This window comes from Heteronotia binoei, chromosome 18 (genome assembly GCF_032191835.1).
Source record: "Heteronotia binoei isolate CCM8104 ecotype False Entrance Well chromosome 18, APGP_CSIRO_Hbin_v1, whole genome shotgun sequence".
Lineage (NCBI taxonomy): Eukaryota > Metazoa > Chordata > Lepidosauria > Squamata > Gekkonidae > Heteronotia > Heteronotia binoei.
Window position 1 is genome coordinate 4,309,463 of NC_083240.1, and position 22,550 is coordinate 4,332,012.

The 22,550-nt window shown below is 47.2% G+C and overlaps 1 protein-coding gene across 2 annotated transcripts in view; it reads left to right on the top strand.

Moving 5' to 3' along the window:
• Nucleotides 1-20,708, top strand: part of MTOR (mechanistic target of rapamycin kinase) — a 137,594-nt gene extending 116,886 nt beyond the window's left edge. For both annotated transcript variants that reach the window (XM_060259562.1, XM_060259563.1), the window contains 18 exons: nucleotides 1,615-1,711; nucleotides 2,217-2,315; nucleotides 2,405-2,527; nucleotides 4,793-4,975; nucleotides 5,613-5,747; nucleotides 5,865-6,039; nucleotides 6,962-7,097; nucleotides 7,403-7,550; nucleotides 8,009-8,131; nucleotides 9,547-9,629; nucleotides 11,897-11,969; nucleotides 12,121-12,195; nucleotides 13,896-14,031; nucleotides 15,356-15,421; nucleotides 16,710-16,790; nucleotides 17,375-17,455; nucleotides 19,197-19,302; nucleotides 19,791-20,708. In XM_060259562.1, the coding sequence (XP_060115545.1) occupies nucleotides 1,615-1,711; nucleotides 2,217-2,315; nucleotides 2,405-2,527; nucleotides 4,793-4,975; nucleotides 5,613-5,747; nucleotides 5,865-6,039; nucleotides 6,962-7,097; nucleotides 7,403-7,550; nucleotides 8,009-8,131; nucleotides 9,547-9,629; nucleotides 11,897-11,969; nucleotides 12,121-12,195; nucleotides 13,896-14,031; nucleotides 15,356-15,421; nucleotides 16,710-16,790; nucleotides 17,375-17,455; nucleotides 19,197-19,302; nucleotides 19,791-19,806 (1,936 nt within the window). In that variant the 3' untranslated portion in view covers nucleotides 19,807-20,708. The remainder of the gene's footprint in view (nucleotides 1-1,614; nucleotides 1,712-2,216; nucleotides 2,316-2,404; nucleotides 2,528-4,792; nucleotides 4,976-5,612; nucleotides 5,748-5,864; nucleotides 6,040-6,961; nucleotides 7,098-7,402; nucleotides 7,551-8,008; nucleotides 8,132-9,546; nucleotides 9,630-11,896; nucleotides 11,970-12,120; nucleotides 12,196-13,895; nucleotides 14,032-15,355; nucleotides 15,422-16,709; nucleotides 16,791-17,374; nucleotides 17,456-19,196; nucleotides 19,303-19,790) is intronic.
• The last annotated feature ends 1,842 nt before the right edge of the window (nucleotides 20,709-22,550 follow it).

Below are 22,550 nucleotides of genomic sequence, written 5' to 3' on the forward strand. Positions count from 1 at the left end.
TGAACAGTTGCATTTTGACAGTAATTGTCAGGTGCTTTTTTGTTTGGCTTGTCTGTGTTTTGCTGTGATGATGATGAGCAAGTGATGATGATTGCACAGTTGTAATTAATTGTTGTGGTTTTTTTTCATTAATAAGTGTGGCGGAACCGGCCCGATTCTGCCTTCAGGCCCGGTCCCGTCAGCTCCCTATTGAGTCGCCAACTCCTGGAGGGAGCTATTTCTCCTCCTGCCCCTTGGGCGCGCTGCCACCACCTGCTCAGTCCCGGGGTTCAGATTGAGAGGAACAGGACTCCCAATCCCCCTTTCCCGCTGTGAGGCCAGGCCTCAAGGTCCTCTGCCACCCTGCACTTGGGTTTCACAGAGACCTCAGCACTTCTTTGGGGCACCCCTGGAGGATTGGCACCTTATCCAACTGCATGCCTTCCCCCTTCCCCAGGGCCCCCTTCTCAACACAGCGTGGTCTAAAGCGGTCTGGGGATCTATGTGGTACAGAGTTTGACTGCCAGCATTTTAAACAGAAAAAACATTTATTTAAAAGGGAAAAGGATAGGGAAAGAAAAACAAAACAAAAACAGTTGCATCTAAAAAAGTAGCACCGCACAGCTCAGCACCCGTACAGCACACAGCATACAAAGAAAAGTTGATTATAAACGCATCCTGCTGGCCCTGATCTAAACTTGCCCTGTCTTGTGAATTACTTACTTAGTCCGCCTGCCTGGGGGCCTCCCCGGCAGGAGCCTCCATTGCTCACCACATGCTCGCTCGAGCCCCAGTTCCAAATCTCCCTTCTCTTCCTGCCTAACACATGCAAGGAACAACCGCACTTCCTGCCTCTCGGAGATTTTCCCCCTAGCGTTGTTGGTTTGGCTCTGGAAGGGAGGGGGGGAGTGAGGGGAAGGCTACAACGCCGGCTGAGGGATTTACTGACCCCTGCCAAATGAAGCACCACCACTGACTAAAATGGCGTTTCTCCACAATAATAATAATAATAATAATAATAATAATAATAATAATAATAATAATAATATTTTATTTTTATATCCCGCCCTCCCCGCCAGGCGGGCTCAGGGCGGCTAACAGACATGGGAGTCCCATGATTCACATTAAACAGTATAACAGACATGGGAGTCCCATGATTCACATAAAACATAACAGTTTAAATATCAATTACAAATAAATTAATTAAAATAGATAAAACATATAAAAATAGGTGCTAAATGATGTAATCCTGATGTACATAAGATGGCTAAGCGCCTGTTCGTTAGTTAATCAGGTTCTGTCTCAAATGCCAACTGAAAAAGAAATGTTTTGCAAGCCCTGCGGAATTGGTTCAGGTCCCGCAGGGCTCGCACCATCTCTGGAAGGTCGTTCCACCAACGGGGGCTATCACCGAGAAGGCCTGCTCCCTAGTGGCCTTCAACCTAACTTCTCTTGGCCCAGGGATTGTTAATAAATTCTGGGAACCAGACCTCAGTGCTCTCCGGGGTACACATGGGGAGAGGCGGTCCTTTAGGTAGGCAGGTCCTCGACCATATAGGGCTTTAAACTCCCCACCCCATTTTGGAAGGATATTTGAAAAACCAACCCCTGTGCATCTTGGCTTTATTTTGTCAGAGTCCTTACTTTATGGTTTGACTATGGACACTGGCCAGAAGTGAACGAAGCTCTTGTTGAAGGAGTCAAGGCCATCCAGATAGACACCTGGTTACAGGTAAAGAATTGGTTTAAATGTGGGTCCCTCATCTTATTTAAACCAACGTATTGCCGGATCTGTGTATAAAAACCAAACAAAGTGTGGCTGAAGGGAATGTTTCTGTCTTGGACCAAAAAGCAGGACGAGGAACCAGATGCACTTTTGCATCCACTATGATTGGGGAGGGACGGTGGTAGAGTGGTAGAGCTCAGTGGTAGAGCATCTGCTTGGTAAGCAGAAGGTCCCAGGTTCAATCCCTGGCATCTCCAAAAAAGGGTCCAGGCAAATAGGTGTGAAAAACCTCAGCTTGAGACCCTGGAGAGCCACTGCCAGTCTGAGTAGACAATACTGACTTTGATGGACCAAGGGTCTGATTCAGTATAAGGCAGCTTCATATGTTCATATTGCGGCATTTTTGACTTGGGGTCTTTGGCTGTGATTTGAGAGTTCTGCACTTTGAAAGATTATCAAGGATTAATGGCTGGGCTTGTGGTTTTTCCTTTCTGTTCCTGTCTAAAACCAGGTGATTCCTCAGCTCATTGCTAGAATTGATACTCCTCGTCCTTTGGTGGGTCGACTTATTTACCAGCTTCTCACGGATATCGGCAGGTACCACCCACAGGTGAGCTTCCCCCCTCCCAACCTTGCTCTGGGTGCAGACTTGTAAACAAGCAGCATTTATAGATTGCTGCTTTCTGCTCTCTGCCGTAGGCTTTGATCTATCCGCTGACTGTAGCTTCCAAGTCTACTACCACAGCCCGTCACAATGCTGCCAACAAAATCTTGAAGAATATGTGTGAACACAGCAACACACTGGTCCAGCAAGCCATGATGGTAAGTAGACGTGTGTCCATGGGCATGTGTGCATCTCTCCCACGCACACAGCAGCACATGGCGCAGAAGTGCATTAAAGTTCCACCTTTCTGGATATCAAAGATCCAACACTGGTTGCATCATTTTAATTAATATCTCTCAACTTCGAAATCTGCTAGCTAGCTGTAATTGTTATGAATTTTGCTTTGGTAGACACCCTCTTCCATTTGTACTCCTTAAACAGTTATAATTATGGACATGCTAGGACTTTTGTTTGAATTCTGTGCGTGCCATAACATACCTAGGAGTCTGGCTGGAGCCATAGCCAGTGGACTTGTAGACATTTTTGCATGAAAAGCCAGTGCTTTGAATCCTTCCTGCCCCTTCCCCAAACCCTGTATTTTGGTTCTGGCACTTAGATAGTGTTTTATCCTCTAGCACTGTGTTCACTGATACAGTTCTGCCATAGAAGTACATTATTCAGCTCTCACCTAACCTAAGTATTCCCCAACTGTCTGCTAGGATACACTAGAAGGTTGCAAGACATAAATCAGCTAAACGATCGAAAGCTCCAAGAAGCCCCAAGATCTCACTTGCAGAGTGAGCTCTCTGTTGATTCTCTGCATGATTTATTCTCCGGTGTGATCTCCTTCTAGTTGACCTCTGCTGAGAGCAGGGGAGTTCTGGCATGTCTTTGTATCAGGCGTGATTGAATTATGGAATGACTCCCAATTTAATGACACAGCAGAATTATTCACCCTCCAGAACGGTGCAGGGACTCATGCAGAGATGCAGCAGGCAGACTCCTTTCACAGTCCTCTGTCTCAGTTTAAGAATGAAGTGTGTCTCATGCAGAAAAACCACGGGCCTTAATCATTTTATTTTGGAAAAGATACCAGCTGTCACAAGCCTGGGAAACACTGACCTAACCAGTCGCCTGCCTGCATGAGAACATACCTTTCCTTCAGGCCTAGAATGTACCAGAAATCCCTCTCTGAGGCCAAGCAGTGAAAGCTCCTTCCTTGCACTTGACTAGCAACTGCCATGTCATGTGCTTGCAGCAAGATAATGTGGAGTGTCCGGTGGCTTCAGTTTCCCCCAGCCTTCTACGTTGCCTCATTTTTCTCCACAGAAAGGCTCCTTGCCTTCTCACTAGATAGAAGAGAGCTGCCTTTTAAACTGAGTGTGCATTCTGGGTGAAATAGGTTTTGTATTTACATATGACCAGGAAATTGCTGGGAAGCATCACTTTACAGAACTCTGTGTGAATACTCTGCTGAAGAGGCACTTCTTGCGCCCCCTAGCTGCTATTCAGGAATGCTGTCTGTTTTTGACAGCACGGGAAATTGTACAGGACCTAATTTGAGCCTCTGTTTTGCACCACAGGTGGAAAATAAGATTTGAATCCAGTAGCACCTAAAGACCAGCAAGATTTCCAGGGTCCTGTTGGTCTTTTGGTTCTCCTGGACTCAAGTCTTGCTCTTCTGTTGCACAGCAATACATCTACCCACCTGAAACTACCAGGTGGAAATCAGAATTATTCCTATGGAGAAACACGCATCAAAAGCATTACACCAGGACTGCCCTGACCTGGATAGCCCAGGCAAGCCCGGTCTCATCCGCTCTCGGAAGCTAAGCAGGGCTGACCATGGCAAGTATTTGGAAGGCAGATCTTCTTGGAATACCAGGAGTGGGAGGCACAGGCAGGCTTTATTGAGCCACCTCTCTGAATACCCTCCAGATCTCCAGTAGGGGGTCACCTCCCCCCCCCCCACACACAATACAAAATAAAAACAATACACCGGGATTGATAATTGGGGTGGGAGAGTCCCCCTCCCAAGGAAAGACCTATATGCAGGTACTGGATTTCTGTTTTATCCAGTTCATAGGTCTTTCCCAAAAAGCTGGATTTGTAATTTTTGAAGTACTATTCTCCCACCTGTGTTTCTCTGTGGAATCCTTCTGATGCCGTTTCTATGGGGATACATTGCTCTCTCTCTGTACAGATTAATGCCATGGCAAGTTGGAGCTCTGTGAAAGAGCACATGCTTGAGAGGACTGAGTATTAACATCTGAAGTTGTCATGTGAGTCAGACAACTGGTCCATCTCGCTCAGCATTATCCATTCTAGCTCTCTGTGGTCTCAGCCGTAGAAAGGGCTTTCCCAGCTCCTTCTACCTGAGACCCCGCGTGCAGAGCAAGTGCCTTCCTCCCTTCCACTGGTTTTATTAAGTGAATGGGGCCTTCTGTCCGGGGCCAATGGCTCATATCTTACATCAAATCCAGGTGAGTGAAGAGCTGATCCGTGTAGCCATCCTTTGGCATGAGATGTGGCACGAAGGGCTGGAAGAAGCCTCCCGTCTCTATTTCGGGGAGAGGAACGTGAAGGGGATGTTTGAAGTGCTGGAGCCGCTGCATGCCATGATGGAGCGTGGGCCACAGACTCTCAAGGAGACATCCTTCAATCAGGTGCGAAGGAGCAGAAATGACTCTTATTTGCTGCATTGTCAAAGAGAGACACAAGGTGCCTGCTCTGCAGGCCCCATCCCCCCCTGCCCTCTGTGGGGTTCCCCACTCCCCGGAGAGGTTTCTCTTTCGCTCTAGAGTAGCCACTGCTGCCCCCTGCCCTTTTTAAGGAATTGGCCAGTGGAAGGGCAATGCAGGCAAATGGGAGCCCTTGGGGCCAGCAGCAAGAACGACCCGCTCACTCCCAAGTTTTACAGCGGCAGAGAATCTGCAGAGTGTAACTGATCAGGATGGAATCTCAACAACCTTTTAAAGAGCAGGAATAATGCCAGCAGCAGGAGGAAGCGATGCAGATGCCAGATGCGGAACTTGTTTCCGTCCCTGGTTGAGGAACAGGAAGTTGCATGGGGAAGAGTCGAGGTGCCAGGTAAGAAATTAGCTGTCGTCCTTGAGTCAAGATTTAAAGAAGGGGAGCCAAAAGTTGTACAATTTGGGGCTGAATGTCTGTCTTTCAGAAGGCAGAGAAAAAGATTCCTTTGACTTGCAAGCGCAGAGGTAGGATATGGCATTCAGGCAGGTTCTCCTTGCTTTAAGACGATAAGCACAGACTTAGTAAAGGTTCTTTTTCTCCCCTGTTTAGGCTTACGGCAGAGATCTAATGGAGGCTCAAGAGTGGTGCCGGAAATACATGAAATCAGGAAATGTCAAGGACCTCACCCAAGCCTGGGATCTGTATTACCACGTCTTCCGGCGTATCTCTAAGCAGCTGCCTCAGGTGGGGGGAGAGGTACAGTCTATATTGCCATACACCAGCAGTGTGGTGCTCTGCCATCGCCCAGCAGCTATGGCGGTCTCCAAAGGCTTGTATTAAAAGTGCTTTTCTCACCTGTAGCTGACCTCCTTGGAGCTCCAATATGTTTCCCCCAAGCTCCTGATGTGCCGAGATTTGGAACTGGCCGTCCCGGGAACATACGACCCCAACCAGCAAATCATCCGCATCCAGTCCATTGCGCCCTCGCTGCAGGTGATCACTTCCAAGCAGAGACCAAGGAAGCTAACTTTAATGGGTAAGAAAACTTGCGGGTGAAAAGATGAGAGACTTACGGCCCCCCTTTCCTGGTATTCTGAAGGCTGCTGGTTTTTTGGAAGGCTCAGTAGATTTCTGGCAGATCAGGTCCACCTGTGGCTACTAGCTGTGCTGCTCTGAAGCTTACTGGGTGGTTTGGGGCCAGTCCTGCTTCCCCAGGCTTGCATACCTCACAGCAGGCTTCTCCAACGTGGTACCCAGCGACATCTTTCTGGGTGCCTGCAGAGTGTTTTTAGGAAGTGGGCAGGGCCATGTGAGGCTTTTGGCCAGCAAGGCTTCTGATTGGCCGTTGGAGATTTGATCAGCTGTGCAACACGTTGCTTTGAGATCAGCTGCCCTCACAGCACAAGGGTCTTCACCGTGTGGATGAAGGTAAACTGCGGCAGCCATTTTGCGGCTGTATCCACCAGAGTGTGTCAGAATTCCAAAGGTAGCCCACAGGCTCAAAAAGCGTGGGGACCCCTGCCTCACAGGGTTGTTATGAGGATCAAATGGAAAAGAGGAGAACCATGGCCACTACCCTGAACTCCTCGGAGAAAACACAGAATGAAAACAGGTACTGAACAGACTACAAGCTAGGGGCCGGGCAAAGAATTGCAGGGGACCAGGGAGAGGGGGAGGGACGACAGTTTGGGAGTCCAACCCCAAAACCTCTTGTTCCATGAGTCTGTAAACCTTCAAGGGCTTGAGCAGGCTAATTTCTCCTCCCATCTCCTTTTTCTCCCTTTAATTCCATCTCAACGTCTCTCGCTATTCTTTGCCTCCTGGAGTACATATGAAGCTGCCTTATACTGAATCAGACCCTCAGTCCATCAGAGAATTAAAGGGAAAGGAGTAAGATCAGCACTTATACTCACTAGTTGAATTGTGGTCTTAATCTTGCACCCTCTCTTCCCATACAGGAAGCAACGGGCATGAGTTTGTGTTCCTTCTAAAAGGTCACGAGGACCTGCGTCAGGATGAAAGAGTAATGCAGCTCTTTGGCCTTGTGAATACTCTGCTTGCCAACGACCCAACATCCCTCCGTAAAAACCTCAGGTCTTTAAAGCAAATCCAGTCTCTTTGTGGTGTGGAATGAGTGTGTTGTCAATAAGGATGGGCCTACACATCTCTGGTTTGGGGAAGAATGTATAGCTCCAAAGCCCAGCCAGTTTCAGATATTGGGTTGTTTTGGGGTTACCTGAGTATAATTGCTGTGCACCCTAGGTGAGCGAGAATGTGAACTTTGGTGGCCTTGTTAAGTGTCTTTCTCTGTGATTGAAATGGTGGATTTATGAGCTGGTATGACTGGTTCTCAGAACCCAGCTGTTTGAAGTTAAATTTCATTATTTCCGTTGTTCTAGCATACAGCGATACGCAGTCATTCCACTGTCTACAAACTCTGGCCTTATAGGCTGGGTGCCCCACTGTGATACTCTGCATGCGCTCATCCGAGACTACAGGGAGAAGAAGAAGATCCTGCTCAACATTGAACACCGCATCATGCTCAGGGTGAGGCCACAGAGAACAAAGGTCTTCCTGGGGAAGGGGGAGAATTTGGGCATGTATTACTGCTTTCTCTCCCATCTCCCGTGACACAGTGGTAAAGCTGCAGTACTGCAGTCCTAAGCTCTGCTCACAACCTGAATTCGATCCCAGCAGAAGCTGGGTTCAGGTAGCCAATTCAAGGTTGACTCAGCCTTCCATCCTTCCAAGGTCAGAAAAGGAGTCCCCAGCTTGCTGGAGGGAAAGCGTAGAGGACTGGGGAAGGCAATGGCAAACCACCCCGCAAAAAGTTTGCCGTGATGCGACATCACCGCAGAGTGGGAAACAACTGGTGCTTGCACAGGGGACTACCTTGACCTTTATTACTGCTTTGGGCAAGGCCTGTGGAGCTGCGTCGTCTCCCTGTCAGAACGGAGCTTCTTGAAGGAGCGTGAGAGTTGCTGAGTGTTTCTCTTATTTTGTAGATGGCTCCGGATTACGACCACCTCACGCTGATGCAGAAGGTGGAAGTGTTTGAGCACGCTGTGAACAACACAGCCGGAGATGATCTAGCTAAACTTCTGTGGCTGAAGAGCCCCAGCTCTGAGGTACAGCCTTCTCAGGCTATTCTTGATGCCTTGTACAAACATTAAAATATGCCTTGTATGAAAATACAGTTTGAGTCGAATGGCACCTTGAAGATCAATAAAGTTTAATTCTTGGTATAAGTTTTCACGTGGATGCACACAAAAGCTTATACCCAGAATTGAATTTTGTTGGTCTTAAAGATGCCACTGGACCCAAAATTTGTTAGGGTTTGTAGAATCTTTCGGGATCAAGTGCCGTGTTCTACTGGAGAAAGTTTTCCTTCCAGACATTTCGTTCTCAGCTGCGGAGAACATCCTCAGTGGCATTGCAGCCGGAGCAGGCGCTCAGACCTTCTTGGCTGCTGTGCATTGAGTGGGGCCAGGGCTGCTGGAGAGCTGCTATTTGTAGGCTGGAGGGGGTGTGATGAAAGGGCAATTGGTTTGTGGATGTGCCCATTGTTTGGTGGGGCTTCCTGGAAGGGTAGTGATAAGGAAACTGGCTGTTGAATGTGACCATTGTTCTGTGTTAATTGCTGGGAAGGTTGGAAGGGGTTTGAACACGGCACTTGATCCCGAAAGATTCTACAAACCCTAATGATGTTACCAGCCGTGAAAACCTGAAATCCAAAATTTGTTGTTTGTTGATTTATTCATTTTATTACATTTGTATCCCACCCTTCCCTGACGGGCTCAGGGTGGCTAACAACAGTGAAAACAACATATTGTTAAAAAGAGAGTCACAATAAAATCATTAAAACATTTCATACAGGTTCATACAGTTCAGACATTTCATACAGGTTCAGTTTCATAGATCCAAGTGAGCAGCCGTGTTGGTCTGAAGCAGTAGAACAAAGTAGGAGTCAAGTTTCACCTTTAAAACCAACAAAGTTTTATTCAGAACGTAAACTTTCCTATGCATGCATACTTCTTCAGACGAGGGGATAGGCTACAGTTTCAGTTGCTTCAGACCAACGCGACTAGGCACCTGAATCTATTTCATGCAGAGAAATAGAAAACTGCAGAGTGTCCCCCCCCCCCCTTCCTTTTTCTAGTTGTAAAGTCGCTGTTGTCCTATTAAGCCCTTTAACTGATTGGCTGAAGTGCTGTTATGCTATGGAATATTCATTAGCATTCTAATTGCCAAGGGAGAGGAAAGGCACTCATAAAATGTTAACAGTACATAGACTATGAGGAAAGCAGAATGTTCATGAGCAGGAGACTCGGTAGGCATGAGGAGAGAATTAACATGTGGAAGCATGGAAGAGTTGTGATTGAATTTCACATTGATTTAAAATATCTGTGGTTTCCTTTACCAAGCATAAATTTAACCACTGCTGTTTTGTTTTTGTTTTTTTTCTTAATGTGCCATTTTTCTGCAGTCACTTCCATAGAGTTCACTTGGGTGTGCAAGCGGCTCATAATCTGTTTGTTTTCAGGTGTGGTTCGACAGGAGAACAAATTATACCCGCTCACTAGCAGTGATGTCCATGGTTGGTTACATCTTGGGTCTTGGTGACAGGCAAGTGACACAAGATTCATTTTTCCCTCAAAAGGACCTGAATATGAAAAGCAATCTTAGAACCTAGAAGGGAGCAGGAAGCCATAAAATCAGGTCTCCATACATAATTGAATTCACACAGATCAACCCATGAGTGTGGTTGTTGTACATTGTGTTTATTTATGTATTGGAAAGCTATTTGGTTTGGTTGACAAAGTTTTTTGCTTGGCGTTTTAGAAGATAGAAGATATTGGATTTATATCCCGCCCTCCACTCCGAAGAGTCTCAGAGCGGCTCACAATCTCCTTTACCTTCCTCCCCCACAACAGACACCCTGTGAGGTGGGTGGGGCTGGAGAGGGCTCTCACAGCAGCTGCCCTTTCAAGGACAACCTCTGCCAGAGCTATGGCTGACCCAAGGCCATTCCAGCAGGTGCAAGTGGAGGAATGGGGAATCAAACCCAGTTCTCCCAGATAAGAGTCCACACACTTAACCACTACACCAAACTGGCTCTCTTTTAGTAATTTCCCTCCCTCCCTCTCTCCCTTCCGACTCTTCACACATATTGTGTGGCTCTCGAAGCCCTCCCCACCCCCATTGGCCAGCTCGGAGAAGGCATTTGTCTCTTTAGAGAGAGCCAGTGTGGTGTAGTGGTGAAGTGTGCGGACTCTTATCTGGGAGAACTGGGTTTGATTCCCCACTCCTCCACTTACACCTGCTAGCATGGCCTTGGGTCAGCCATAGCTCTGGCAGAGGTTGTCCTTGAAAGGGCAGCTGCTGTGAGAGCCCTCTCCAGGCCCACCCACCTCACAGGGTGTCTGTTGTGGGGGAGGAAGGGAAAGGCGATTGTGAGCCGCTCTGAGACTCTTCAGAGTGGAGGGCGGGATATAAATCCAGTATCATCATCATCATCATTTAAGTGTATTCTCCAAGCTAGCCAGTGGCTTGGAGAATGCATTTAAAGTTAAAGTTGCTATTTTCACCTCTTCCTCCTTCCCTATATATTTTCCTTCCTTCCTTCCTTCCTTCCTTCCTTCCTTCCTTCCTTCCTTCCTTCCTTCCTTCCTTCCTTCCTTCCTTCCTTCCTTCCTACCTTCCCTTCCTTCCCTTCCTTCCCTTCCTTCCTTCCTTCCTTCCCTCCCTTCCTTCCTTCCTTCCTTTCTCCCTTCCTTCCTTCCTTCCTTCCCTTCCTTCCCTTCCTTCCTTCCTTCCTTCCTTCCTTCCTTCCTTCCTTCCTTCCTTCCTTCCTTCCTCCCTCCCTTCCTCCCTCCCTTCCTTGCTATTTTCACCTCTTCCTCCTTCCCTATATATTTTCCTTCCTTCCTTCCTTCCTTCCTTCCTTCCTTCCTTCCTTCCTTCCTTCCTTCCTTCCTTCCCTTCCTTCCCTTCCTTCCTTCCTTCCTTCCTTCCCTCCCTTCCTTCCTTCCTTCCTTTCTCCCTTCCTTCCTTCCTTCCTTCCTTCCTTCCTTCCCTTCCTTCCTTCCTTCCTTCCTTCCTTCCTTCCTTCCTTCCTTCCTTCCTTCCTTCCTCCCTCCCTTCCCTCCCTTCCTTCCTTCCTCCCTTCCTCCCTCCCTTCCTTCCTTCCTTCCTTCCTTCCTCCCTCCCTCCCTCCCTCCCCTTCCTTCCTTCCTTCCGCCCTTCCTCCCTCCCTTCCTTCCTTCCTTCCTTCCTTCCTTCCTTCCTCCCTCCCTCCCTTCCCTTCCTTCCTTCCTTCCTTCCTTCCTTCCTTCCTCCCTTCCTCCCTCCCTCCCTCCCTCCCTCCCTCCCTCCCTCCCTCCCTTCCTTCCTTCCTTCCTTCCTTCCTTCCTTCCTTCCTTCCTTCCTTCCTTCCTTCCTTCCTTCCTTCCTTCCTTCCTTCCTTCCTTCCTTCCTCCCTTCCCTCCCTTCCCTCCCTTCCCTCCCTTCCCTTCCTTCCCTTCCTTCCCTTCCTTCCCTTCCTTCCTTCCCTTCCTTCCCTTCCTTCCCTCCCTTCCTTCAAGACCAACCAGATGTCCAGGGAATAAGCTTTGGGGAGTCAAAGTGCCAGGTATCTGACAAAGGGAGCTTCCATTCTCAAAAGCTTATTCACTGAAAACCTTGTTGGTCTTTAAGGTCTACTGGACCCCCTCTGGTCTTGCTCTTCTGCAAATCACCATATTTGTCAACCTGAAACTTTTCTTATGCCAGTGTCAGCTGCCTTGAAAGCCAGAGTGCTGGGGAGCGTGGGAAAGGCCAAGAGACGGTTATTAAGTCACCTAAAGGAAGTGGGTGAATTCTGCACTTCAGTCACTGTCCCGTTCCTTCCACAGGCACCCATCCAACCTGATGCTTGACAGGCTGAGTGGCAAGATTCTGCACATTGACTTTGGGGACTGCTTTGAGGTACTTGGCCAGGGTCCTTTTTGAGCAAAGAAATGAATAAATGAAATTAGATTTGTTTTAACACAGCTCAGCATCCTCTCCTTGACAAGGAATATCCTCACAATCAGTGTCTCCATTATAATCGGTTCTCCTTCCCTCCTGGCCTTTTCAGGTTGCGATGACCCGGGAGAAGTTCCCTGAGAAGATTCCTTTTAGACTGACCAGGATGCTGACCAACGCCATGGAGGTAAATGAGTAGTGCGTCCAAGATCCTTACCAGGGATTTCCCCAGAAGGAGGTCAGTCATGGTCAACATTTTCCCCTGAAAGACACCTTGGCCACTGTTGCTGAGGTTCCCCCACAATGCATTGCCTCAAGTGTACGTTGGGGACATTCTAGGGTGGCATGCTTAGTCCTCCCAACGCAGAAAGAGTCCTGCCCGATGTTCCCTGTAAGCTGAATGTGCATCCTAAAATGTATTTCTTTATTTCTATTTGTATCCCACCCTCCCTGCAAACAGGCTCAGGCCAGCTAACAGCACAGTAACATGATATAATACAATAATCTATTATAAGACAATATTAATATAAAAATAATTAAAAAAACATTAAGCAATTATTAAAACTAAATACATAAAATTAATTTCTTTGGTGCTATATCTGCTGATATGTAATGTATAATGGGAGAGCCAGCTTGGTGTAGTGGTTAAGTGGTTAAATGTGCGGACTCTTATCTGGGAGAACCGGGTTTGATTCCCCACTCCTCCCCTTGCACCTGCTGGAATGGCCTTGGGTCAGCCATGGCTATCACAGAGAGCCAGTTTGGTGTAGTGGTTAAGTGTACGGACTCTAATCTGGGAGAACCGGGTGTGATTCCCCACTCCTCTACTTGCACCTGCTAGCTGGAATGGCCTTGGGTCAGCCATAGCTCTCTTTGTCTGGGAGAACCGGGTTTGATTCCCCACTCCTCCACTTGCACCTGCTAGCATGGCCTTGGGTCAGCCATAGCTCTGGCAGAGGTTGTCCTTGAAAGGGCAGCTGCTGTGAGAGCCCTCTCAGCCCCACCCACCTCACAGGATGTCTGTTGTGGGGGAGGAAGATAAAGGAGATTGTGAGCGGCTTTGAGACTCTTCAGAGTGGAGGGCGGGATATAAATCCAACATCTTCTTCTTCTATAAAATCGATAGGCAGGTAGGTAGGTAGATTAGATAGGTAGGATAGATAGATAGATAGATAGATAGATAGATAGATAGATAGATAGATAGATAGATAGATAGATAGATAGATAGATAGATAGATAGATAGATAGATAGATAGATAGATAGATAGATAGATAGATAGATAGATAGCGTCCTATAGTTCTTCATGGTTTCTTGTAGTTTCCGGATATGCTGATGGCCTAGGTCGATATCTCACAAAGTGCAAGGATAGTAATATAAATATACCTGGCTTCTAGGCGGTTGACAGCACTCTCCCCTTAGTTCTTAAAAGCATGTTGGAACAATGTTGTTTTACAGGCCTTACAGAACTGGACAAGATCCCGTAAGGCTCTGAAGTCATTTGGGAGGTTGTTCCATAACATTGGTTCTGCCACCAAGAAGGCCCTGGCCTATCATCACAGGGACAAGCTGCTGACTGGGAACTCCCTGTAGCTTCCCTTCCCCTACACTTGATATAGGAGCCTCTTGCCCTCAGCAGTTCTGACCTTCCCTCCCTGTATTCGCTGTCCCCTTGGCTCTTTTGTGTATCTGCCTAAAAGAAAATAAGTTATTTGAAACCCAGACAACTTCTGTGTTTCAGATTGAATCAAATTTTGCCTGGTTTCCTAAGCATGCCATTTGGAGTGATGTTCATGCGCAGGGCCTGGTACTGTAATCGTGGCAGCTCCTTTGGGAGGGATTCCCGCATGCAAAAACGGGAATGCTGATTTCAGTTCAATCCTCAACAGGTGACTGGCTTGGATGGCAATTACAGGATCACCTGCCACACTGTGATGGAAGTCCTGCGGGAGCACAAAGACAGCGTCATGGCAGTGCTGGAAGCCTTTGTGTATGACCCCTTGTTGAACTGGAGGCTGATGGACAGTAAGTTGCCCCCCGAGAGCAGCAGCAGAGAGCTAATTTTGGGATTGTCCTGGACTGCTGGGCCATTGTGCAGCATCACTGCGTGGCCAGTACATAGGCTGAAATATTTAAGCCAACTTGAATTCAGTAATCCTAAAAGGGCAAGAGAAAGGCCTGAGTGAGTTTGTGAATTAGGACATACAGATGCAAAATCAGCTTGAAGTGAACTCTGGGTACTCATTATTTCCGCTTATCTGCCCAACATCTTCTCTTATGTAGAAAAAAGACTGGTGTTCATTTAAAATGTATGTGAAGATAAAGAAAATGACATAGTCATAGCTGTTATTGTGTCCCATCGTTATAGCAGCAGCACATTATAGATAAAGTCTTCTGCATTTTTTTTTGCCAGTAACTAGGCGTCAGCTTTGTACATAATCTGCAGTTGTGGCTGGAGGGTCCTCTTCTGTTTTATAGTTCTCTTCCAGCAATGTTCCATATTAGCAAAAAAAAAACCCAACAAAACACCCACCATTTCAGCTTTTTTAACTCCCCTCAGGGTTAAGAGACATTTGCCATGGGAGCCATTTGAAGGGAAAAAGCCACCATAGATGAGGTTCTCATTCCCCCTGATGTCCCCACCCCCCTCCGACTGCCTCGCTTATCAGCCATTTGTGAGCCAGAGCCACCTTTTTTTCAGATTAGAGTTTGTGAAGTACTTTGCTAGCCTGGAGAGAGTCTCTAGGGGTGGCTGCAAAGAGGAGAAGCCAGTTTGGTGTAGTGGTTAAGTGTGTGGACTCTTATCTGGGAGAACCGGGTTTGATTCCCCACTCCTCCACTTGCACCTGCTGGAATGGCCTTGGGTCAGCCATAGCTCTGGCAGAAGTTGTCCTTGAAAGGGCAGCTGCTGTGAGAGCCCTCTCCAGCCCCACCCACCTCACAGGGTGTCTGTTGTGGGGGAGGAAGGTAAAGGAGATTGTGAGCCGCTCTGAGACTCTTCGGAGTGGAGGGCGGGATATAAATCCAATATCTTCTTCTTATTAAAAAAAATTCAGCTGTGCATATGTCTGACTAAACTGAAGCCACAATAATGGTCCAGAGCTAACTTGCTTTTAATTTCATCACGCATGCTCACAGAATAGAGACATCATTTCCCTTTAGATATTCAAATGTCCAAGATTAAATTAAGTATTTTAATTTTAAAAAAAGAAGATCATCGATATTTTAGGAAGCACAGACGTTCTCCTCGAAGTGTAAGTTGTCTGGACCAGAAAGAGCTTCATCCTTGTGTAGCGTTTAGGAGAACCATGGTATGCTTTCCAAGTGACCACAACTGTACTGTTTGCAGCAAACACCAAAGGCAACAAGCGATCACGAACGCGGACAGACTCCTATTCTGCTGGCCAGTCAGTAGGTGAGTGTGGACCAACTGCTGCCTTTGGTGGTTCCCTTCATTGTACTCTTTGCTTGCGTCTAATGAAATCTTATTTTTCCCACTTACCCCGGAAAAGCCAGGATAGAAGGTGACAGGAAGGAAGTCAGTGGAGTCCAATATAGTGGCCAGAACTGGGCACTGAACCCTCCGCCACCCAGAAAGTTGCATAAGCTGCATCCCATCAGAGTAGGGAGATGAGAGCACACCCTGCAGCCTGCTCCTTGATGGGGGCTGCCTCTGGGGGGCCTGACAGTGCTGTCTTAAGACCACTTCCCTGGCAGTAAGCCCCACTGACTAGATCAGGGGTGGCCAAACTGCAGCTCGGGAGCCACATTGCAGCTCTTTCACATATATCGTGTGGCTCTCAAAGATCCCACCACCCAGTTGGCTGACTTGGAGAAGTTGCTTTCTTTCCACCTCTCCTTCCATCCCCCATCTATTGGCCTGCCTGCCTGTCTTCCTTCCTTCCTTCCAACATCTGATGTTCATGTCTTGCGGCTCTCAAGCATCTGCTGTTTATTTATGTGGCTCTTACGTTAAGCAAGTTTGGCCACCCCTGGACTAGATATTAGCAAGATTTGGAGCCTGCCTGCTTCGATTGTACTGTAAGTGCTATTTCTGCCCACAAAAGGGTACAGAGTTGTGCTGGCTGTAGCTCCATTCAGCGGGCTTGATCTGTCATTCTTAGCCCTAATATAAAGGCTGCCCTTGCCATTTGGAAACTCCAGGTGGGTCAGAAAGCAGCAGCAAGACTGCAGGCAGGGGAGAACACCTCACCAAAATGTATTTTCATTCTGCTATTTGTGCTTTGTCTTCTTATATTTTAAGAGAGCCAGCCTGGCGTAGTGGTTAAAGTGTCAGAATAGGATCTGGGAGACCCAGGTTCGAATCCCCACTTTGCCATGGAAGTTAACTGGGTGGCCTGGGGCAAATCTCCCATTCTCATCTCAGCCTACCTCACAGGGTTGTGGTGAGGATAAAATGGGGAGGAGGAGGATCTAAGGCACTTTTGGTCTCCGCTAGGGAGAATGGGGAGTATAAATGAAGTAAATAATTTTTTTTAATGGCATTAGCAGCCCCAGGGACCTCCTTGGTTAGGGGGATGTAAATATCACATTTTTAATACTACTGTGGTCTGTCTGGCTCTGTGGGAACCATACTCACACCCTACAACTAGCTCATGCCCTACAACCAGCAGCACAGAAACCACTTGCAGAAGACAGGTACCATGTTCGTCTTTGACCGAGACTTTCTCTTTCCTCTTTAGAAATGCTGGACAGCGTGGACCTGGGTGAAACAGCCCATAAGAAAGCTGGGACCACTGTGCCTGAATCCATCCATTCCTTCAGTAGGTGTCTGCAAATTACACTGTAGAAGAGTGACCCAGAGGGGTGGGGTATTATGTATGCAGAAAGGGAAAGAAATAAACGTTCTGTGAGCATAATAAAGGAAACATGAGCAGAGCCCCGCTGGATCACAAGATGGTTCTGAATACTTCAGCATCCAGGGCTGCATCCTACGTACTGGGGAAAGAAAGAAGAGGCGGTTATCTTAGGACCCACATGGTCAAAGGCCACGTGGGACGGGGAATGCAGTGCGGAGAGCAGTTGGATGAGATTGAGTGGGAAAGCTGGTGTGATCCCATCCCCTTTTTCCAGCAGTGGCCAGCCCACGCTTCTTGGAAATCCGCAAGGAGACAAGAACCCCATAGGGTTAGCCTTTTCTCAAAATGAAGGAGCCCAAGCCATGAATGCTCTCTTCTGTTTATGACATCCTTTTGGAGATGAGATGACCCAGCAGTTTATAATTGGCTTGGTCCCCTTCCCGCAGCGTCATCAGAATTGGATTGGATGACATCCAAGCACAGCTGTCTAGGAGGGGAGTTGTCAACGAAACACAAGTCTAACCTTTGTCTCCCTTTCTGCCTTCTAGTAGGGGATGGCCTCGTGAAGCCAGAGGCTTTGAATAAAAAGGCCATACAGATTATCAACAGGGTCCGTGATAAACTCACAGGTACGTGTGCACCTTTCACGAAATGCTAAACAGAAAAGGGTCCTTGCCTAAGCTCGTCACTGTCCTCTTTTTTTTTTTTCATTCTTAGCCATGTGCTCCTGAGCTCTAATACCTAACCCAACCTCCAGCTGTTTGTTGCTTTTCTTCTGGTTGCCAAACCTTTTCCAAGCAAACCAGAAGCATATAGGCAGGTGCTGTTCCCTTCAAGCTGAAATAGATTTGCAGGACACAGGGAGATGGTCCCTAGCAAAGAATCTTAGGGCCTACTGACATTACGTATTTAGTTGTGTGATGTTGGAGGAGGAAAAAATGGCAAACAGGTGTTTGGAGACACATGTGCCAGAGGTAGGTTTATAACAGGATCTGTAAAGCACAGCAGTGAAGTGAATGAGCTGTGATTGAAGAGGCTGTGAGTTCAAATCTTGTCTCTACCACCATCTCACTAGGTGACCTTTGATGTGTGCACATGTGCTGCTCTCTCTCTTTCACTCTCAGCTGCTCATCAGCAATATGCAGAATTGGCCTACCGAACAAAGAAAATGAGTCCCCAGCTTGCTGGGGGGGGAAGTGTAGATGACTGGGGAAGGCAATGGCAAACCACCCCGTAAAAAGTCTGCCGTGAAAACATTGTGAACATTGTCACCCCAGAGCTGGAAACGACTGGTGCTTGCACAGGGGACCTTTCCTTTCCTTCAAACCTTAGGAAGATTCACAAAACAAACTTACACAACCTTCGTCAACCCTTGTAAGAGCTCCATGGCGCAGAGTGTTAAAGCTGCAGTACTGCAGTCCTACGATCTGCTCACGACCTGAGTTTGATCCCTGGCGGAAGCTGCGTTCAGGTAGCCGGCTTGAGGTTGACTCAGCCTTCCCTCCTTCCGAGGTCGGTGAAATGAGTCCCCAGCTTGCTGCGGGGGGAAGCATAGATGACTGGGGAAGGCAATGGCAAACCACCCCGTAAAAAGTCTGCCATGAAAGCAACATCACCCCAGAGTCGGAAACGACTGGTGCTTGCACAGGGGACTACCTTGACCTTTTATAGAGCCGAAGGAACCTCTTGCAGTTGTGACTCTGGAATTTCTTTTGGTCTTCGTCTGTAAAACCTACGTATTTGTTTAGACAGATTTTTGTTGTGGAGAAAAATGCCTCATGAGGAGCCAAGTTGGTTCATTGCAGCAAGACAAAGAAAAATTGAGACCATGGATTTCTCTCCTGTTGCAGGCCTTAAATTAGCATCGCAAACCTTAGAAGATGGTGCGATTGCCAATTAGTTCCATTGCAAATGGCCACTCTTCTCTAGTAAACGTTTGAGCTTGGTGTTAAAAAAATTATAGGCTCTATCTCTTTTCCTTCCACTTGGGGGGGTGTGTTCTGCCAAGTGAAGGTAATACTTTGTGCCTGTGACAAAGTGTGCTCTGATTTATAAAAAGTTTCTGCCCTAGTTAACCAGTCAGTCTTCATGGTGTCACAGGATGCCTTTTTGTATGTTTGTTGCTGAGAGAACATCTCATTTTAGGCTGCCCTGCGTGCATTCCATAAACTAATTCTAAAGAAGAGAAAAACTGTACTCTTCACAAACAAATCCGTAATGCAGATTCTCTATTTCGACTCCAGTGTTGTCTGGAACCGTGCCCTCCTGGTCCTTTTTTCGTTTGTTGCTGTTTTATGAGAGAGCATACTCCCCCCTTGCAGTTTTGGTCTGGTGAGCTCATCAGCCTCCATTCTCTCTTCCCTTGCAAAGGGCGAGACTTCTCCCATGACGAAACGCTGGACGTCCCCACGCAGGTAGAGCTGCTGATCAAACAGGCCACCTCCCATGAGAATCTCTGCCAGTGCTACATCGGATGGTGAGTTTTTACCTAGCCTTGCAACCAGCTGTTCTTCACCCTTCCTTCTCTGAGAGGCACAAAGAGGAACAGTTCATTTGTTTGCCCCAGTAGCCATTGCCTCATTCAGTGAGAATGAGGACTTCTTCTGTTTTCAGAATGACTTTATTGACCTGTTGTCAGCCTCTCTTTAGCAGCCCTTATTTATGAACAGTTCTCAGTGGAACTGCTTTAATTGACAGAAAAAGCGCTTTCTAACCTGACGAGAGCGAAGCCATTAATTATCCTAAGCAAGAGTTATTTTTTCATGGTGTAGAGGGAGATTGATTAAATGTAGCTTACAGTTTCATATTTGCATACGTTGGTTGAGATCCAGAAAACACCTCTAGACACCCGTTAACTATTAGCACTTGGGACAGTAGGAAGGCAGAATAAGTTGGGCAGGCTTTTGAATCCAGACAAAACCCCCATGCCCGTGATAATACACCTGTTCTCCTTTTCTTCCGTAGGTGCCCTTTTTGGTAGTAGGAGACTTGCGCTGAAGCACCCACGAGTTGTACTTCTGGAGATTTTTAACCCTCCGAGCATTATCTTCTGGAAATCAAAGGAGGGGGGAAATGGACTGCGGGAGGGAAACCTGCCTTTGTCAAATATGTTGAAATGTAAATGAAAACGCTGTATCCTAAAAGTTGGCTTGAGTCTACTTGGAGCTGCTACTATTTGTCAAGAAACAGGCTGGAATGAAACCCGGAACTTGACAGGGAGATTCCAGGTTGGTGTAGAACAAAAAAGAAATTCCTAACTTGGCTCCAGACCCTTGTGGGAGCTGCCGGCTTGGCAAAAGAGGTGAATGGTTTTCTGAGAAACTGTTTTCCTGAGAAATGCGGTTGCATGGTCAGGCCATCTTGACTTCATTTTGGTGACCCAGGGGACTGTACTGATGCTTGGGAAAGTACGGAGCAAGCGAGCGAGCGAATGAGCAGGCAAATCGGTTGATTTTTGGTTAAAGCTCGACTAGAAATCAAGCCAGGGATGATAATGTAATAATAGCATGTGTTCTGACTCAGTTTGCATGGAAGGATGAAGAAATTATTAAAAACCTGCAAGAGCAGCCCTTCTTACTGGGGGATAGGATATTGCAAATGATAAGGGAGTTCCCACACTGCACTGAGCAGAAAGAAAGATGGAGAGAGAGTTAAGTAGAGGCAAAGTTAAGCATAAAACCAGCAACAGGGTTGGGAAAAGAACAGTCATATCTGAGGGAAATGAGCATTAAAACACTAGAGTGAGTGCCTGATGCTGTTCTAAATTTATTAATGAAACTATTATTAAGAAAAATGCACAAAACATAGCCACATTTAAGATGCCATGTTGTAGTTTGAATATTTTTGTGCCAATAAAGTACACCAGACTGTGTAAGGACTCCAGCAGGATTCTGAATGCCTTTTGCATCTGTGACCTTAAGGGGCGTGGCAGCAGGACAGGTGAGCAGAGACATCTCCCCTGGCCAAGTCATACATGCCATGAAGCAGGGCACACAGACCCCACGCCCCATAGAAACTGCACGTTGGGCAGAAAGCTTGAAATGTTGCTTGTCGCTCAAGACTGCAGTTTCCAAAATTCCTCTCATACAACCTGAGGTGGTAGAGGGGACCCCCTGAAGACTGTGCCACATAAGCGTCTCCCTCTGGAATCAGCCTTCAGAAACTCAGCAAAGACATGCCGGGAGGTTGAGAGTGGTCATCTGAAGCATCAGTAGTTCTGAATACAATTCGGGGTATGATTCGGAGGCCAGCAGGCAGCCAGCTTAGCAGCATCACCCACATCTCTCTCCTCACTGCTGGAGCCCTGTGGAAATGAATTCATATCAGGGCCATTTGGCCAAGGAGAGTTCCTGGTTGACCCCCGTCTTATTGTCTGCATTTTGTCTATTCATTTTCAAAAGGGTCTCTCCGGAACGGGTGACAAGGCAATGCACAGTAGATAAAAAGCTATGTTAGTACAGTAGCTGTGAACTCCACCTGCTACTGGCTATACAGTGATGTACTGAAATGACACGTCTAGAATGGGGCACTACCTGGAGAGCATTTTGGGAGGAGTTGCACCCTAGTCACTTCAGTGGCCACTACCTTGCTGAAGAACAAAATGTGAGTCCGGTGGCACCTTTAACACTAATAAAAGTTTAATTCTGGGTATAAGCTAGGGTTGCCAATCCCCAGGTGGGGGCAGGGGATCCCCCGGTTTGGAGGCCCTCCCCCCGCTTCAGAGTGGTCAGAAAGTGGGGGGAGGGGAGGGAAATGTCTGCTGGGAACTCTATTATTCCCTATGGAGATTTATTCCTATTGAAAATCATGGAGAATTGATCCGTGGGTATCTGGGGCTCTTGGGGGGGGGCTGTTTTTTGGGGTAGAGGCACCAAATTTTCAGTATAGCATCTAGTGCCTCTCCCCAAAATACCCCCCAAGTTTCAAAAAGATTAGACCAGGGGGTCCAATTCTATGAGCCCCAAAAGATGGTGGCCCTATCCTTCATTATTTCCTATGGAAGGAAGGAATTGAAAAGGTGTGCCGTCCCTTTAAATGTGATGGCCAGAACTCCCTTTGGAGTTCAATTATGCTTGTCACAGCCTTGATCTTGGCTCCACCCCTAATGTCTCCTGGCTCCACCCCCAAAGTCCCCAGATATTTCTTGAATTGGACTTGGCAACCCTAGTATAAGCTTTTGTGTGCCACACAAAAGCTTATACCCAGAATTAAATTTTGTTGGTATTAAAGGAGCCCCTGGACTCACATTTTGTTCTTTTGCTTCAAACCAACACAACCTACCTGAATCTATCTTCATGGAAGACACCCCAGTAAACCACATGGAATGGAACTGCCCCACTGTCACCCCTTTTCCTCTGAAATGAATCTATGGTGTGTGCCCCTGTCTGGGAGACTAAAACTTCCTAGTACTTCTCTGGCTCCTCCAAATTTAAAAAAGGTATCATAGAACCGGGAAGCATACGCAAAAGAATAAGCAAAGCAGTAATAAAAGAGAGTGTTTTCCATAGCCAAAAATAAGGGGGGGGATGGGATTACAATATATTACTGCGCATATTGACTCAGCAAATCCCTCATTTCAGTAGTACTTGCTGTCAGGTAAACTGCGTAAGATTGCAGCCAGAAAGGGAAGCGATCCGACACAGTGAAGAGTGTGGTTTATAGTCCCCCTTATTACATAATTGAAGCAGATCTATTGTAATCATCCCCCGTCTCTCTTTCACACAC